This window comes from Scophthalmus maximus, chromosome 11, assembly GCF_022379125.1.
Source record: "Scophthalmus maximus strain ysfricsl-2021 chromosome 11, ASM2237912v1, whole genome shotgun sequence".
Lineage (NCBI taxonomy): Eukaryota > Metazoa > Chordata > Actinopteri > Pleuronectiformes > Scophthalmidae > Scophthalmus > Scophthalmus maximus.
Window position 1 is genome coordinate 13,051,488 of NC_061525.1, and position 19,566 is coordinate 13,071,053.

The 19,566-nt window shown below is 41.4% G+C and overlaps 1 protein-coding gene across 1 annotated transcript in view; it reads right to left on the minus strand.

The window, feature by feature from the left end:
- Positions 1-300: 300 nt before the first annotated feature.
- ppp1r37 (protein phosphatase 1, regulatory subunit 37) overlaps positions 301-19,566 on the minus strand; it is a 32,369-nt gene continuing 13,103 nt past the window's right edge. Inside the window, exons 3-14 of the mRNA XM_035622460.2 lie at positions 17,873-17,970; positions 13,175-13,220; positions 12,906-13,006; positions 9,663-9,782; positions 8,247-8,397; positions 7,927-8,082; positions 7,133-7,245; positions 5,987-6,128; positions 5,725-5,891; positions 3,329-5,066; positions 3,147-3,232; positions 301-2,161 (exon numbers count right to left, since the gene is read on the minus strand). Coding sequence (XP_035478353.2) covers positions 3,156-3,232; positions 3,329-5,066; positions 5,725-5,891; positions 5,987-6,128; positions 7,133-7,245; positions 7,927-8,082; positions 8,247-8,397; positions 9,663-9,782; positions 12,906-13,006; positions 13,175-13,220; positions 17,873-17,970 — 2,909 coding nt within the window. The 3' untranslated portion in view covers positions 301-2,161; positions 3,147-3,155. The remainder of the gene's footprint in view (positions 2,162-3,146; positions 3,233-3,328; positions 5,067-5,724; positions 5,892-5,986; positions 6,129-7,132; positions 7,246-7,926; positions 8,083-8,246; positions 8,398-9,662; positions 9,783-12,905; positions 13,007-13,174; positions 13,221-17,872; positions 17,971-19,566) is intronic.

Here is a 19,566-nt window from a genome sequence, read left to right on the forward strand (position 1 = left end):
AATTAGTTATAGTAACTCAGCAGCTTTAGGGTCAGTATTTCCTTTGGCAAGAAATTGTTGAGTTTGAATGAGAATGATTTAAATTATTAAAATTTGATCACCAAAAGGTTGGTGCAAATTATGGAGCTGTGAGAATCTTTGGAAATGTAATCAACGGTCAAGTGTGATTTTGAACCAGCTGTATGCAGCCATGCCAACCAAGCCTGACCTGTACATATTTTTTTTTCTCTGATATTCATGCATTCACACTGTAGTGCTCAGACATCCTGAGTAATTTCATTGAATCATTCAGTCTTGTCATTTGTCATTACATGCATTTATTTGAGAGGAACAGATTTCGCCATACATATCTTTGTGATTTCCGGCACATTTCAATTAAGTTAACAAATAATTTTTAAAAATTTCTAAAAATTAAAGCATTACAAACAGTTGGGGGCTAAATCTCTGTTGGGGCGGGGGTCGAAATATGCTCCTTTTAAGAAGAAGAAAAAAAGAAGAAAGGAAAAAAAATATCTGTATCTGTCTCAGAAAAAAGAAAAGAAACAGTTTCTCTTCACAAACATACATGAACAATGACGTTTTTTCTGCCTTGCTTTGGAAAATTCAGGACAAGAAATGGATTTGAACGGAGACGTCAGGGCCCCAGGAGTCAGACATGATGCTGTGAAACCCTTTAAAAACACGACCACCAGCGCCCCCCTGTGGCCACACATTCACCCAGCACAGAAGCATTAAAGCAACAGGGATTTGGTTACGTAACAGCGCCATTGTGTTTGCTCTCATTACCCCGATTGCTACCAACAGTCAACAATTCAATCATGTATACCTTTCCTACCAACACAGACTAACCCCCCCCAAAAAACAAACCAAAAAAACCCCCAACTAAATATTTGCTCTTGCTTTAATCTGAAATATACATCACAAAATGAGGGTCACCTTTAAAGGCAAACCCCTAAATGAAAAAGAGATGACATGAGGAGGGGGAAATAATCAGAAAAGGCTCATGTCGCCATAAAATAAATAGAAAATAATTGATTTCTCAAAGCAGCCAAAAGAAAAAACAAAGAATGAATCTAAAGCGATGAGTTTGAAGGCAACATGAATGATGAGCTGGGGCAGAGCGGAAGACTGAGGGAGAGGAGGAACAGTGACTGAACAAAGCAATAATAATGGTGTCTGAAGTTCCAGAGAGTTGAGGACAACAACTTTGTTTCTTCTTTTTACTGTAGACAAATGAATCAAAAGCATTCAGTATTACTTTTACTCAAGTTCTTTTTCAGCTTTGTGACAAAAAGTGGTGTGGTTGTAGCGGTGGACAGGCGGGAGGCAGCTTCAGCAGATCTGAAGAGACTGACTGCAGGGGTGGGAGGTGGGGAGGGGGACACTGATTCCTGAGGGGCCAAAGTGAGCAGAGGACAAGAAAACAGACAAGAGGATAGTCACTTTGGCAAAAGTCCCTTAGAGTTGTGTTTTTTTTCCCAAACAGGGAGAATCATTTGGAACGGGGACACAAGACGTAAAACAGCGACATTTAAACAAACGTGAACATCTTCTGCTTCCGTGAATATAAAAGCCTTTGTCGGTGCCTACACCTCTAGAACAAGTGTTTAAAGCCAGCAGGGTCCCCGACTATCAACGTGTCTTCAGTGTGCCACCAACCATACCTTTGTCATTATCGTCTTCATCGTCATGTGCGTCGTGTTTTAAGAAGAAGAAAAAAAAACCTTGAATTGCTAGTTATTTCCCCAACTACAGTGGAAATCTACAGAAGAGAGCAGGTGCGGATGGAGGGGAAGGTCTGTGTTCTGTCTTTGGTTCAGGTTTCATCCTCCACTCCTCTCTTCTTCCTCACTCACCGGCAGTAGCTTTTTGTGTAAAGACTGAAGATTGACAAAATGTAGTGATAACAGGGTGATTTTATTTATTTGGTGGATGTAGTGTGGATGTAGAGGATTCCTTATTCGTCACAGCCGAGCTCGACAGCAGTTGGATCTTTGTCCTTTGTGTCCTTTCCATAAATTGCTTGTATGTTCGTGCACAGAGCTTCACCAGGTCCTCTGTCCTTTATGGGAAAGTTATGTTGGTGGTAAAGTCAAAGGTACGACAAAAAACATTGTAGTCACATAGTAGAGTGCTGTTTTCTCCTGTGTCCTCGCGGGGCCTTGTGGAAGCAGAAGAGAGGAGATCAATTAGTCCTGAATTTAGCAGAAAAATACTTTTTAAAACCAAGTCAATATCATATCCAATTATCCACGATTGATAAGCCATATGTCATTGATATTTGAAAAAAAAAAAGGCAAGTGGGCAGAGAACAGAGCGAGTCACCGCCTCATCTTTTTCAAACATGGCGGCCCAAGGTCAACAGTGGTGAGTACATGGACAGAGGGTGGCTGCGCTCTCGTGAACACACATGACTTCCTCTAGGAGGTTTAATGGTTCTACCTTTTTTTTGTTTATAGCCATGGCAACCACAGAAATCACAGAGAGGAAAACGACGAAGCAGCTGATTTGACTACAGCTGTTTTCAGACATGAACTCAGGTGGAGATACGTTCACAACAGCAGGAAAACCTTCCGAAGATCCTGTGGCGTCTGGGTAAAGCATGCAGGAGGCAGGATATGGTGATAATTTTGTTTCCACTTGCTCGCTGAAAATTCTCCAGAGATTGTCCCTCCATATTCGTACATGGGCCGTTCGGACATCTACTAACAGGCTGGCAGGAAGAGCTCTGACAAAATGTCCAGACTTCAGTCTGATAGCAGATTCTACACACCACAGCTTTGCTAAGCATGCTCCCTGGCTTGTTGAAAGTGTGCTGTTGCCTCCTCAGTGTTTTAAATTTTTTTAAAGACACTGACACTGACAGGAGCTCCGACCCGCAGATAAGTCGGGACAGGTCAATTTTATCAGTCTGCACAGCAACTAGCTGGATGATTTTTTTCTGTTGGGTGTCACTTTATTTGTTATCTGTTTAGGTGCTTCTTTCACTGGGGTTGGTGCGAACATAAAGGGAAGGGGAGTTGTGGCAGACGAGGCATTTGCTTTGGTCTGAGATGCTGGTTCTGGTGCGACACATTCATCAGTGTGATGATGAATCTGTGACCAACCATGATTTCTATTGTACACAGATATAGACACACGTTTACCTCACAACCTCATGGTGCGTCTCTTCCTGTATCCAAACTGGCTTCTAGCAGCAGCTCCTCCAGGTCCTGTCCACAGCTGACACTCACTACACAAGCGACATATAACACACAATATCAAACAGGGTTTTTACACCAGAAACAAACTACACGTGATGCAAAGATCAGTGATTAAAGCGTCTCACCGTGCTCCATCACACAGCTGCCCGGCTTGGGGCTTTCAGCATCGAGGAGATGGAGGGAGAACTCGGGCTTGAGGCCGTTGGGTAGAGCCAAACTGACCACCTCTCCCTCCAGAGCCTCGGAGAAACATTCGGCCTCATCTGCAGAGCTCTCGTCAGGTGAATCGTCCACTTCGACTGGGGAGCCGGTCGTGGCAGATTCGTGACTCTCTGAGGCTTCTTCTGCTCGAAGATTAGTCTCCTGAGCTTCACTCTGAGAGTTGGATGGTGCCTGTTGATCAGCCAGGACAGGGATAACAGACTCTACTCTCTGTTCATCGGCCTCTGTTTGCTGATTTGGACTTGGTTCCTCCTTGTTTTGCGGGTTTTCTTCTTTCTCTGATAAACTGGGTTCTTTGATTTCTGACAAGCCGGCCGGTGCTTCCTGCCTCTTTTCTTGTGGAAGTGCCTCCTGTTTGTCTTCTTCCTCCGTCCACTGTGATGACTTGGTCTCCTTTGACGCGGACTGGAGCTCATTCTGTAGCTGGTCATGTGCAGACGCTGACCGTTGTGTATCGACTGCAGCGACACAAACCTGGGTTTGACTCAGTTTGTCAAATTGTTTGTACTCTTCTTCTGTGCTATTAGGGGACATCACTTCTCTGTTATCTTCTCTAAGACCTTCCTTCTCCTCCTCTCCTTCTTTCTCTCCTTCGACACAAGTGGGTTCAAGTTGGGGGCTTTGCGTGCTCTGTACGACCTCCTCAGAGAGCTGAAATGCTCCAGCCTCTACTGGTGAAGAATCTGAAGGCAGCGCTGGTGCTCGTAGATTTGGATCTGTCACTTCTGGGTCGAAAGTAGTAGCTGTCACATCCTCTGTGCGTGGACTTGTAGACTGTGTCTCTAGTGTGTGGGTCTGTGTAGTATTGAGTGTGGACTCTGAGTGTGCTATAGCTCTCTGCTCTATCAGTTTACAGTCTGTTGACGGTGCAGGTGCAGGTGAGAGCTCCTTCCCGTCCTCATATGTCAGCGATGTTTGTGTAGGAGTCTGAGATGCAGGCGGTGGCTGTGTCCGCTGTGTCATGGGCTTTTTGGAGACATCTTTAACTTGGCTGTGAGATGCCAATGCACCTATCTGGAGTTGTACCTGCTGCTGCTTAGGGGGGCTTTCCACTCGGGTAACCATGAAGATCTTATGACCCCTCCCCGGGCTTGAGACTGATATACAGCGGCCGGGAGATGGAGGTGTGCCAGTAGGAACTGTGGCTTCTGTGACGGTGATGCCGGAAACGGCACTTGGCCCTCCGGCAGGTGAAGCAGACGGGGACGGGGACATCCTTGAGGCAATGAGGGGGGGCTGTGCAGCCCCATGCTGGGTCTGAGAAGCAGCCTGGTTTGAGTGGGTGGAGGAGGACTTTGTTACCACCTCTTCTTCCTCCTCATCCTCAGTGTCTGAGTCCGACTCCACGTTTGTCTCCGAGCTTGCTCCTGACTGGCTGCTTGTCTGTTCTTCAATTCCTGTTGTTTCAATCCCCTGCCCTTCTTCCTCTTTCCCCTCGCTGTCACCTATCTCCTCTGGCACTGGTTCTTCCTCCTCCCCTTCTTCTCTGGTTCCATCCTCCGTGGCAATTTCAGCCATGGAGACCGATTGCCGCATCTTCTGCTCAGTCTCCTCCTTCTCTTTAGCCAGGATGAAGTTCCTCTTGCAGCCATTCTGGATGTCAGCCAGCAGGTCACGCTGAGTCTCAATGAAGCTCTTCACCTGAAAGACAGATGACATGTCTGAAACATCTAACACAAACTACGAGAATATCAGAATAAGCTTAAGTTATTTTCTACCCTGCCTGTAACTCGGCAACAATCTACATACCCTGGAAAAAAAGGCAGAATAATTTCCTAAAATAGCTGTAAACAGCTGGTCTTCAATAAAATGTAATTCAAACAGAAGTCAACAGTGCTGATGTTGGGGATTAATCTGATTTGTGTGTCATGTCAAATTCGTTTGAACTCACAAATTTTGGGACAAACTAACAGTACTGGTGCTTGCAGCTGAAGGACAGTGTAGGTGGAATTGGCTCAAAAATGTAACTCCAGTGTGACTCATTGATTCTTATAAGGTTTTATACATTAACTAAGCTCAATGGCAGAGTATTAAGTTACAATAGGTGTCAGACACCTTGTTGGTGAGATTATCTGGTCTCTAGTTTTAGTTTTCTTTCAAACATTTAGCAAATTGCCAGACTTGTTTCTTTGCCAGACTTATTTCTCAAGTCAAACTCTGCATGGAAGAGTCAGTTTGACTTACAGACCCAGACTCACTCCAAGGGAGTGAGTCTGGGTCTGCTCAAACTATATACTATATCGGGGCCTTTACCTCCTCTCCTATATCCCCGTCCCTCATGCCTTAACCCCATGCTCACAGTTTCTTTCTTGGGCTCCCGGTCGAGATCGAGACGCAGCAGAGAGGTGTTGACTTTTAGGGCGAGCGACAGTGCCATCAGTCCACCCGTCTTAATCTCATTCTCTCGCAGGTCCAAGCGCAACAATCTCGGGCTCTCTGCGATGAATTCTGCCACAGCCACCGCACCTATAGCACAGATGACAGAAAGACGTGGGAGTCACAAGACTGCAAAAAAGATCTGCAAAAAACAGAACCAATGGCTCACGGAAACTAGTTCCTACCTTCGCAGGACAGTTTGGTGGAAGCAAGGCCCAGTCTGAGCACAGAACGGTTGCTAATCAGTCCGTCTTTCAGCTTGTGGACCCCTTCATTACCCACCGAGTTATGGCCAAGGTTCAGAGTCTCAAGACTCTGGGTGCATGGCTGAGAGAAAAAACAGAATAGAACGACAAGTTAAAAAAAAAATGCAAAGACATTTCCATATTTATTGTTCATAATAATACATAGATTATTTCTTTAGCAATGGGGGAGATTGGTTTTTTAAAGTTTTCACACTTGGAACAACATTTGTAATGTAATGATTAACTGAGACAATGCTGATATAACAGTAAGTTTAAAATGTCCAAATGTGTTGTTTTTTGTTGCCGTGCCATCGGTATTACTGGTCTTGTATGCCAATAATATTGTACTTTATGCATAGTTTATATTTCTTATTACTATATTTCTGATGGTCTGTTTGTGACTTTGCTGAGTCACTATGGTACAGACTGTATTTTCATACAGGCCAGTTTACTACTTAGTGATTTATAATTATCCTTCCTGTTAGCTACTGCTAATATGTTGACTTTGTCAGATGTGAACATATTTTTCACTACATAAGAAATCTCCATTTCTCTGTTCATTTTGGAACCTTGTTTGCCTTTAAGAACCAAAGATTACAATCTCATAGCATTCGGCTGAACCTGCTTCACTGTGGTTATTTCCAGGATTATTAATCAGGACAGTCATGAGATGAACTTTATCAGTATAATCAGAGACTTGAGAGGGCAACATCTTACTAGCCTCAAACCCTCAGACCGGTTTCCTGGAAGAGTTCAACATGCAGTTCTTCAACAATCACGTGCTTCTGATAATAAAGAGAGCTGCATCATAACTTTCCATAACCAACAACATGTGAGAGGTTGAGGACATATTTTAGGTTATAGATGTCAGATTTAGTTAAATCGTCCTAAATCTTCAGTAATGTTCAGACACTTTATCTCAGTTTCTCCCCACGTGTGATTTAATTTACACACACACACACACACACACACACAGACACACACACACACACACACACAGGCACACACACAGGCACACGCACACACACACATTGGGACAAAAAAGTAAGTGTCTGTGTTTGTGTATGTGAGTGTGAGTATGTGTACCAGTGCAGCAGCAAGGTAGCCCATGCCATTGTGTGTGAGCTGGTTGTTCCATAGCACCAAAGTGACGAGTCCTTTCCTCTGCTCTTTCAGTCCTTCACACACGTAGGCCAGACCTGAGATGAAAAATAATTAACTTCAAAATATTAGTTTTAACAAATATCCTGTGAGCTAAGATAACTTGTCTAACATAGCAGCAGCTTTCTGAGTTGTTCTAGGACATCATTTAGTTCAAACAACAAAAAAGTTGTTATCTTGCAAGGGAAACTGTTAGATATTTGAATAAATGGTGACATAAAATTTAGTTAAAATCCCTTTAAATTGGTCTGTTTGTATTTCTCTTTAAAAATCACATAACAATAAATAAAACTGGATAAGCCTTAGCTATGATTTAGGTATAAATCAGGCTAAATTACATAAATTTAATAATCTGTTACACAACATGAAAAACTTTGGAGGGGCAATGCATACCCATATATTTCTCAATTTCACTGAAACCAAATAATTAGACTTGATAACATTGGGATGGAGAATAAAGCAACTATCCTAACAAATCTGTCCTATCATACTAATCCAAAACATCATGTGAAAAGATGATAAAACTTATCATTACTTTAGCTCAAAGGACATAATTTCCCCACAGGGGTCAATAAACTTATCTGAGTTTATGAAAATATATTGAGTCGTACACACAATAAACAAATCTATTTTACAAAACTATCCAACCTTGAGAAAACATGCAGGGCTATAAAATAGTACTGTTACATATGTGATTGTGCTCCATCATTGCTGCGTACCAGAGTCTAATATGTGATTATTACGCAGGTCCAGGATCTGGATGTTACAGTTGAACTTGAGCAGGTTGCCGAGTTGGGCTGAGTCCTGCAGGCCATTGAGTTTGTTGTCTGCAAGGTACAACTCCCGCAGGTTCATATTCATCTTCAGAGCCGTCGCTGACCAGACAAATAAAGCATAAATGAAGGTGAGGGAAGAGACAGGGATATGGGGGAAAGAAGGAAAAACAAATATGACACTGAAAACGGGGCTGGACGGAGAAAAAAAAAACCTTTTCTTCCTCTTGTACATCCCCTCCCTGGCACTTTTTTTCTTCTCTTACCTAGTAACATGAGCGGTCTGCCAGACAGGCCAGAATTCTCCAGGTGGAGGACTGCCAAGCTGCCACTGATCCTGAGCGCTCGTGCCACAAAGGGAGCAGAGTGGTCCAGCAGAGGAGTGTTACGTGCGTCGAGGTACTGCAGAGAGCTTGTCTGAGGGGGGAAACACCGGCAGAGATGCAATAAATTTCATATCCACAAATAAAAGTACAGATCAATAAAATAACTGCATTGCTAACTAACATTTTACTTTATCCAGTAACCTCTCATTACAGCTGCTGTAGTACAACAACGTGAGCTAAAAAGCTTCATTTGACTCCATAACATTGTCTTCAAATGACAAACGTTGTTAAGAAAGTAACATACTCTTCATTTCATCTGTTTAATCCAGGACCTCACCAGAGGGATTCAGGTAAACTCAGTTGTAAAAGCAAGTGTGTTAAGATCAATTGTTCTATGGTTAAATGAGTGACCACCTTATTATTTTATTTTTTACAAACTACAACACAATAAATCACAAAACTGGTGTAAACTTGTTTTCAATGCTTGTAGACTGGGAAATCAACCAATCATAGTTGTGATTACAGTGGAACTGTGGTACTAACATTTTATACACAGGTATTGAATCATTAGTAACTGTTGTTTTCCCCTCTAGGATGGTGAGTAATGAACCAAATTGTAATAAAATGAAGTAGGTCACAATATTAAAAATAAAGAGTGAAGTAATTTGTGGCTTGGATAAGACATAAGTGTCGTTGACTGTGGAACACTGCCAAGACAAACTACAGCCCAGTGAGCTTTCCCCAAACCAAAACATCCACAAACTCCACAATCGAGAAACCTAATGTACAAATAAAATGGACAGTTTTTTTGTTAATTATTAATTAACTGCATTTATCTTACACTATCTCTTATATCTTGAGCTGCTACACAGTATGAAATGATACAGTAAAACTATTAAATCTGTGTTTGTAAAGTGGTTTTACCATTCACCATCAGTTCCTTCACATTTGTTTGATTCAAAAAACGAACACTGTTCAAATCCACCACCAGCTGTTTGTATTCATGCGTTTCTCACACATTCAACTAGAAAGGTGATGTATTAATTTGTTTGCCTGCCCACCCATTTGTATTCTTAACAGTAACAAGTGATGACTGATGTCAAAGTACACGAAAAGGGCAAGAGCGTGATTTTGGAAGAGCAAGAGAACAAAGGCCAACTCTTATGTCCAGGGAATACAGCAGCGCTGCACACACACACACGCAAAAAACCAAAAAACTTGGTCTTCTCCTCGGGCCCCAAAAAAACAATTCCATAAGTCAGTGGTATTTGAGACCAAATATATTGCACAACTCTTCTTTATTCCTACCCAGTCGTAATCCTCTGCAAATGACACAGCAGGAGAATGAACTCTCACCTTTCTCATCATGTGAGCCGCGGCCTGCCATCCTCGCGTGCCAATGTGCTTGTTGAAGGAGATGTTGAGATGTGTGGCAGACTCATAATACTCTATCATGTCAAACAGAGCTGATGCACCCTGGAAAGGAAAAGAGAGAGAAACTTTAATTTTTATCGCGTTTCAGAATAAAATCGGTCAGTGTCAAAAGAGGGAACATAAGAAAGAGATGTTACAGAGAGCAGCTGCTGTTGCTGAGGTAACAGCCTCTCAGGCTAGGTGAGACCTGCGGAGGTGTTTTCAAACCTCTCAGTTTAGGTGGGGGTTAAAGAGGCACCTTGTTGGGCTGCTGATGTGTTTGAAGGGTCATGACATGAGATTGCTTAACAGAGACGAGAGAAAGTGTTTATCTCAGCAAAGGTCATACAATAAGTATGCAATCTGATAATCTGCACCAAATTATTTAAACAAACAAAAGTTTTGTATTTCATAAACTCATATTTTCATGTAAAGTATTAATCTGAAAGAATTTTTTTTTTTTTTTAAAAATGAAGCACTAAAGCTGTTTTGCCTATTTGATAAATTCTTATGTACTCGCATGATTCTTGCACTTCTTCAGTAACATCTTCATGGTTGAATGCAATGTAAGTCGCTTTGGACATAAGCGTCAGCTAAATTAATATAATGTAATTGTTTTTTCCAATAAAATATAAGGAAATCGCTCGTTACACTTTCCAAAGTTTAAAATGTACTTTTTGTCTGACCAACAGTCCAAATCCCCAAAATATTCAGTTGAAAACAATGCAAAATAGAGCAAAGCAGTAAGGTCACATATCTGAGTTATGTTAGGCATATTTTCTTGAAAAATGCGCTAAAAAGTTAAGTGAATATAAAAAACAGTTGCTGATAAATTTGATGTTGAGTAATAAGTTCAGTGGTTCGTCAAATTGTCATTTCAGCTAAATTCTGGAGGTAATGTGACGATTAATCAAAGGCAAAAAAATTGTGCTGAATCATCAGTGCATTCAAATTGTAAAGTTACAAAGCTGTGTTTGGTCAGGAGCAAGTGTTATATCAGCTGATACAGGATTACATTGAAGTACACTTGTGATTAGAATGTTTTAATCTCATTTAGATTCTTTTTTTTTTGCTCTTATGCACTTTTTGATTCACTACCATAACATAACAAATATTAGAATGTTTTGACAGAAAAAAACTAGTTGGGAAAATAGGTTTCCTCCATGGATTCTGTGTTAAACACCAATGAAATCATGAGCCCGTGATTGGCTTTACTCCTGTGCTGCTGGTTTCAGGATGTTATACAAAATGAATGGGTGTACGAGCTGCTACTGAGGCTGAGCTGTAACAAAATCAGGCAGGCTGCTGCAAAGCATCTCATAACCTTTTCCCCTATGTGTGTGTGTGTGTGTGTGCTGGCAGACATTACTGAGTATACACAAGTGTGTTTATCTACAGGGAGGGGGAAGATGAGTCACATTCAGTCCAATAAAACCAGCCTGTGTTAATACTCCCCATGTTTCATCAATCTCCCCAAAACTATTTATCTCCTTTCATGTTCCCATATCATTCAAAACCAGACGCCACTATACTGAAGATATTGGTTTCTGCCAAATCTACCCATCCACTGAAGATCTCCATCACACATCCACTTAAAACCACCCATTCACAGCTCCATTCTGCTCCTTTTCTATCCACCTTGCTCCATTCTCACCTCGACCAACCACACTTCCTAAATACTTTCTTTTTTACTCTCCTTTCAGTGTCTCATTTTATCCGAGCCCAAGGCGAGACACTTGTCGCAGATGCTGCTCTGTGGTGATTCAGTCCATGACTCATTCAGCAGCGTCATTCAAATTTCCGGGGCAGTGTTCCATATTGGGTGAAAAAAAACTGCACTCAATTTGTTTGGATTATGAGAAGCTCTAATGTGTGTGTGTGAGTGTCTAAGAAGATATATATTCTAATAAAAATTTGCTTTGTGTGTGTGTGTGTGTGTGTGTGTGTGTATGTACATACACACTTATATATAAGACCTGCATGGCTCCTCTTCAGTATTAGGAGCATTTCCATCCTCATGTTAATCTGTACCTTTTCAAATTGAACATAAAATAATCGTGATTGGAAATGCTATAAAAAAGTTTTGTGTGAGGAGGAAAAGTTTCTGTATTGATAGAAAATGGGAGAAAGTACAATGGAAACTAAATGAAATTCACGTTCTGTTTTATTAGAGTTTATGGGGGCTTCAAGTCTTTTTTTATCTGAAATCTGTGGTGTACGTGATGTTAGGAAGTACAACCACCAAAAATGCTGATGCATGTTCCCAATTTTGAGAAGTGTAGTGTAGGCTGTCTGAACTGGCCCGGAGCATGAGTTTGTACTGTAATGGCGGGTAGTGAGCAACAGCAGTGAAGACACCAAACCAGAAATGAACAGATGAAAAACAGGGCATGCCAAATAATGTCAATAAAACCTTCAGCATTGGGTACCCTGTCACCTGTGTGCACATTTATGAGTGTCGTCATTCACATGTACATGATTAAGAAAATATGGATGACTCTTTAAGACATGCTTAATAGTGCAACCAGTGGTCAAAAACTCCACAGGATACCTTTAATTCATCACTCTAATGGTAAGAAATTAAAAGGCACACCTAAGTGACCATCTGAAAGTAACATAATAGCTGCCCAAATTTCCACAAGTGGCTCTGAGGACTGGACTAAAATGATCTTACATCTATAATTTTGCCGAAAAACAGCAGGAGACTGTGGTGTAAATTCACTCTGTGGTTAAAGGTTAAAGAACTTACAAGCTTTTGCTAGACAGGAATAAAATAATGAGCAGTAATTCTAAGTGACTCTTCCAACCATAAAAGGAATGTATCCTGAGTGACTCTGGCTAAAAGCAAACCTCATGTCCGTGTGTGATACAGTACTGTGCAATATATTTGGAGCTGTGTGTGACAGGAAGTGGTCAGGGCCCGTGTCCTTCTGCTCCACACTGCAGTGCTGTCTCTATCTGAGCATGTCTATGGCCCCAAAGTCCCTAATGGTGTTTACACAATTGGACATCTGGAGTAATCAGAAAAACCATGGCAAACACTCCACATCCTGCCAGCGCAGCAAGAGCGAAAAAGAAGATCAGACTGAAACGGAGGGTAGAACGCAGCAGCGATAGAGAGAGAAAGAGCGATAAGAATAGAGGTATGAGTGGATAAGAGAGATAAATGACATGAGATCTTCTTACATCTTCATCCAGGTTGGTCTGCTCCAGGTCTATGACTTTAAACTGGACCCTCTTCAAAATCTCTTCCAGGGACTCACATGCTTTATAGTCCAGCTTCTCACCTAAAGACACACACACACACCTCTGGTCAGTTAACATCTACGTAATTTAACAGGACAAAGTGTCATTTTACATAACATAAAGAGTGTGAAAATTATAAAATTGTCGCCACACATTACTAACATTTATAGTGCCGACTGTAACTGTCAGAATTTTGTTTTGGTGCTTACCTTTCAGATCCAAGCATTCGTTTCGCTGTGTCAGGTCTTTCAATTCCTACAGAAACAAAAAGCAGCAATTTCAGTCAGAGTTCGTGAGCCTGTGTGTTTCCCCATGGAAGCAAACTTTGCTTTCACATGTTGAAACCTTCACATCACACAGGGGGGGAAATTTCATTAATCAGTACTGGAGACAAAATACAGATCTTGTGTAAACTAAGATTAACATTTGCTGCAAAGAAAAGCCTCTGTGGGACACATTCTTCAACTCATACTGGTGTGTTCCCACTACATCGATATGCCTTTGACTACCAGTGGTAAGTTTTGTTAAGTATTGAATGAGAATACTGAGTGACTCCCAGTGATGTTAACTTTGATAGGAACAGTGTATTAGATAGGAGGGCCTCTGTCATTCAGTGGCAGTGAAGCTTTGCTAACTAGAAAAATAGATTTCATTTCAAAGCAGCTGCTTCAGAATAAAAGGTTGTCCTCGATTTGATGGTGGAAAACTATGACTTATAATCAAAGCACGAGTGGACACACTGGATAGAATCTTAACTCACAGCCACAGAGATTCATGAAGAAAGGGCAAAAGTACAGATAGATGAACACAGAGACTTTTAAAAAGCAGTGACTTCTCTTCTGTCAGCAGGAGATGCAGCCTGTTTTGTGGATGAACGAAGATCCTGGGCTGACAAAAAAATTAAAAAATAAAAATAAATGCACACACCTAATAATGGCTGGTCTCAGAAACATTACAGCAAGTCTCAGAAACATTACAGCAAGATAACCCGGGCCTACGGAAATAAGACTTGAATGTGCCTCGGCTGCTCAAATTTTGAACCTGTTCTGTGTTATCTAAATCTGAACATGGACTCCTCTCAGTGTGTTACACCTGACCATGTCATCTATCCTGTGATGTCGTCCGACGACACGGCATCACAGATCAAAGGGTGGACAGTTATTTGCCCTGGTAAAACACCTGCACAAACATAAAACATACTGTAGAGAATGCTGCCCTCAAAACGATGTACCAGCAAATCCCTCTCTAGTTGGCTGGCCAGCCCATTCAGCATGAACTCCATCACCTCTGCCCTCTAGCCACCGATTCTGTGTGCGGCTAAACATATGGATGCTGGTTTAGTTGTAAGGAGGGTTGAGCACCTCCTGCACGATTCATGAGATTCCAAACACATTGTGATACTATCTGACAAAAAAAAAAGAAATAGGGAAACAAGTATACCAAATAATGCACTGCAGGTTTTAAAGATAATTGTTATACCCACTGAACAATTTATTTGAAGCAGGATTTCAAATTCAAACCAGTGTCCCCCGTGTTTTTTGAAAAATCTAAAATACTGTAGTCCACGGTGTACTGTGAGCCTCTGCATGAGCAGTGAAATGGTTTTCAACAAACCAATTCTAAATGACAAAAAATAAGAATATCTTTTGCATTTGTCACATACTGTAAATTTGTGCTTTTTTATTGTTTTACATCCAGCTGTTTTGGGTATGGCCTCAAATAATAATTTATTATGTTTTTTGGTACATTCACCTGTATGTAATTTTCTGTTTGCCTGTAATCAATGATATCTGAGTTTTTATACCAGAAAGGACAGGTAGAAATGCATGGGAAAACCTTCCTGCTCCCTGTTGTTATGACATCATGTCACACAATTTGATGCTCAAAGCACACATTGGACGTGCCATAAAGACAAGGTAAAAACATCAACAACAAAAAAAACACCAACTATTAAAGCTGGAATGGCCCTAAGTGGAGCTCATACCTCCATTAAAAATATGATGCATTTTATGACGTCTATGACCTTCCAAATACACAGCAAAATACATCCCTGTTTTCATATCACATTTGCAGGAGCACTGTACGTGTTTAAAATACATGTGGATTTTACAAAGCATTTACTGTATTTTCCTTTAAGGAGAACATGTTTCTACATGAAAGCAAGTATTCACCCTAGTAGCGTTCAAGACATTACATAGTAAGGGAAACCAGTTTAACCCCGGGGAGCTGCAGGGGCAGAAATGTGACACAAGGCTAACAAGTGTCCAGGTCTTAAGACCTGGAGTAGGTGCTGGGCAGACATTTAACACAAAGCTGTTAAAAAGGCGACCCTTATAAACACAGACACACAAACAACTGGACAGAAATGTATATGATCTGCAGGGGCCATTGGCAGGCTGCCACATGTACAGTACAGTTGGACTTAATAAAGAAAGCATTTAGAGCGATAGAATCTAACCTCTCTCTCACTGGCCTTCCATTTGGTCTCACTGGCTTGTTTATGTGGCTGGTTACTGCAAGGATGACTAAGCAGAAATAAGCTGGGGATGTAGAGGACCAAAAGACTACAGTGGAAGGGCGGGATGGAGGGAGGCCAGACATGAGCAACCATGAGCAATAACAAAAAATAAAGCAGAAAACTAGGGAGGGAAGACGGGGAGAAAGATGGCCACCAAGACTCAGTGGAAATGTACCCAGACCATAGGACCAAATGAAGCCCACAGCAGCAGCTTAGCACAATGATGTGCATTTCCACAAGTAGCTGAGATGTTGACAGAGCTTCTCTCTATCAGCTGACCAGGCGTGTGGGGATTTCTGTCTCGATAAATGTGTTTCCAGCCGAGGCTCACATGGCGACACACCCGCAGGTACGAATGTGCAAAGCTTCAGCAGAGGGGCCCAGTTAAGGTTGTATAAGTGTGTGCTGCAGCAACTGACCAACAGAAGAAACAAGAGAAAGTGCTAATGTGTCTCCGCTACAGGGGATAACACCGGCAGTTGCGTTGAGTCCTGTCAGTATAACTGGGGCGGGAATTGGTTTCTTGATAGGACTTTCCCACTCAAATACAAGAGGTTTATCATTTCGTCTACTCACCCCCCGTGTGGTACCACAGCTCATTTTTCTTTCTTTTCACTTTAAATGCTTTTTACTTTTAATTCTGTCTCAACTTGCTGCAATTGGTCTGAAAGTCCGATCTCTCCAAAACATTGATTTCACACAGCAAACGAAGAAAACCAAGGTTCTGTTTGATTCCGGCTAAGAACATCTTCTTTGGTCCGGCATTATTTTTGGTCCGTTATTCCGGACCTTGGTCCGAGGCACCTTTCACACTTATTATTTCCATTCTGACAAAAGTGAAAAGCCCAAAGGTCTGGACCAAACAAGGTAGGTGTGAATGGGCCCTTAGTAGATCCAGGATCAAACTTTCCAGTAATGTCTGGGGCCCTTATTTACCTAAAAGGAACAACAAAAGCTCCAAGTCTTTACTAAAGACAAGGTCTTATTGAGAGGCCATCATTTCTTTTGTCATTGCCAGTTACACGGTCAGTTCTATTATCTCGAGGCAGGACAAACATCACTTGTCTCCTTCAGCCCACAAGGACACAAGAAACCAGTTCACATTGCTCCATGGGAACTCTGCAAACAGGCCTCTTTAAATCCGCTTCACATGTGCCAACCTCTAGTTTCAGGTTTCCCACCAGGTAATAAGGGGAGAGTAATGTCATGTTTCCTTGAGAAGGTTTGCTTTCCCTGCCCATTCTTTCAGATTTCACCTCCATCCTACTCCCTCTGATACGAACATATCTCAAATTCAATAGAAACAAATCCCACAACAGGAAAACTTTTGAACAAGTTAACAATCACCAAGTCAACTTGTGCGCACCAGTGCACCAAATTCACATACAAAGGCATGAGTTGGCCATGAATATAAAAAAAGAGAGCCCAGAGGTTTCCTCAACTGGATATGGAGAACTGCTAATACAGAGGGATTATGGGGCACATGACTATGCTGGCTAACCCACAAGAGGAAAAAAAGCACCCGTCTGCCTGTTGGGAGTCACAACCACCCTTTTTGAAAAAAGGAAAAGGCCTCCACCTCTTCTGGTACTATATCCACAGTCATGCTATGTGCATCCTGTTGTGCCCTCAAACCACATTCAAAGGCCTCTGAAGTGTTCATCTCACGAACAGGAATCTTCACAGTTACAAAGAACTCTTAGGTGGCACTAGCTGGAACTCCTTACTGTTTACAGACTGGACAGTATAACCACGAGTTTCTGCAGTTGTATATGTTGTAAAGACTTGTGTGTATATATATTCACGGATATTTTTACCATAGTGGTTTTGAACTTGTACAGCCTGTACATTTCAGCATTCTACAAACAATTTCTGTTCTAATGTATTTTTAAATGATCATTGAAGGGTCACTCTCCTCGAACCAATGGGCATATATGACAGGATATAACTATTTAAACCCGTTTTTAATTGATATAATGATGTGATAAGACCAAATAAATATAATTTACTCATCTTGGCCAGAGGTTATCCAAATAGTTTCAGGGGAGATGAATGGAAGATAAAAAATACTCTATTAGTTATTATATTGATTATCACAAGAAGATTGTTAACCTGCAATTGTGGTCTGTTGGGGTATCTGGGGTATCCAAATTTAAAAATGCCAAAAAAGAAAAGAATCCCCCAAGCTTTTAAGTTAAAACAGTCCTTCATCGTTCAACACCTTTTCTCTGACATTGTTCTCATTATTTTACCATTTCCTCAGGGGGTGAAACAATATTTTTTCCTTCCTTATAACAGCCTGACTAAACTATGCACGAAAGAAATCTAAAGAAACTGAGTTGCTAGTATTGGGCTGACTGTGTTAAGTTTATGTAAACTTGGGCATTACCTGTATCTGTTTGAGCACTTTGGGTATAGGTTTACAGTTGAGTTTCTGACAGGCCTGTTTGTAGGAAGAGAGGATCTCGTCCACCGTCACATTCTGAGCTGCAAAACAGAAGCAAGATGAAGGAGGTTAGGATTGCTTTTAAAAATTGTTTCACATTTTTCCCTCTAGGAGATGAGGTAAACACACAAACACACAAACACAAACAATCAGACAGAGAGAAAAATCTCATAATCACATTATTTTCTTCATCATTAAATGCAATCAAACTGAGATTTGCTCATACTGTGATATCTGGAGGATTTGGACAGGCTCTCTACATCTCTGAGGTTCAAAAGTACTTTAAAGGTGCATGCACTTGGACTTTGAGACTAAAATACATGCAGAATGTTTTTAATCTTAAACGGCTGTGGTCAAATGGCTTACTGGTGTACACTGTCTTATCATTAGGTTAACTGATGCTCATTAATTTTGTGAGCTCTGCAGTTCACTTGCAGGTCCCTTGCTTATAAAGCTGTGGCGACACTAGTGCAACGGTGGTTCTGGCAGCCGCCAATTGCAGAGCAAACAGATGAAACTATACAGGGCTTCACCTTTGAAACATGGCTGAATCTGCCCTGATGCTGATCCTGCATTTTGTCTCTGTAAATTATCAGCATAATAAAGTCTTTGGAATGGGACACACTGGGAAAATGGTCTATTTCATGTGACCTGTTTGTGTGACTGCCTCGAGGAGGACTCTCCTGAAAGAGAGGATGATAAACTATAACCCCTTTAAAAAGGTGGTATTGTTCTGTGTGTGTGTGTGTGTGTGTGTGTGTGTGTGTGTGTGTGTGTGTGTGTGTGTGTGTGTGTGTGTGTGTGTGTCGCCGCCGCAAAAAATCAACACAGTGGAAACCCCCATCAATGTTCAAATTGATAACGCAGACATCAATGCGGCTCTATGACAACCTCCGCTGCCAGCTTAACGGTGGAATAATTCCATTCCAGATCTTGTATAAAGGAAAACATGGCAAAATAAAAGTGTAACATTCCCACCTTGAACAAGCTGTAAAAAAAAAAAAAAAGTTCTTCATTCTGACAAACAAGTTGCGCAGTTGCCATTTTAGATCTGTGTGGGCTTTTCTGGACAGCACCATAAAGTCAAAGTCCATTCTGCAGGCAAATTCATGTACTTTGTCTACTGTATATACCTTCCAAGTTCTCTACATTCTTAAGTTCACCACCCACACAACTGTAAAATAGGGACAAACAAGCCTGGACTAAAAAGAATTACACATTTTCTGTCTTTACATAAGGTAAACATCATGTAATGTTTAGATTGTGAGAGCCTCTTCTGGCGTAGTCATGTGATAACATGCTAATATTGGTGAGGTACAGTATAGGACATTGCTGAACTGGAGTGCAGCAGCACCAGCAGTGTGCAGATTTCGCTGGTTGAATCTATATGTTTGAAAAGCACAGGTCAGAATGAATAACTTGCTGTTGGGACAAAGAGGCAGTTTGAAACCTACATGAGCAGCCATGCATGTCTGACCAACTGTGTTATTCACCGTTTCAATGAAACTCACCAACGTCAAAGTAGGACGGAAAATAGTTACTCAAAATGACTATTGCGGTGAGTCTGAAGTAATGGTGTGTGTTTGTAACTTAATGAAAGAGCGAGCCAGTGCCACATGAAAACAGTGATAATGGCC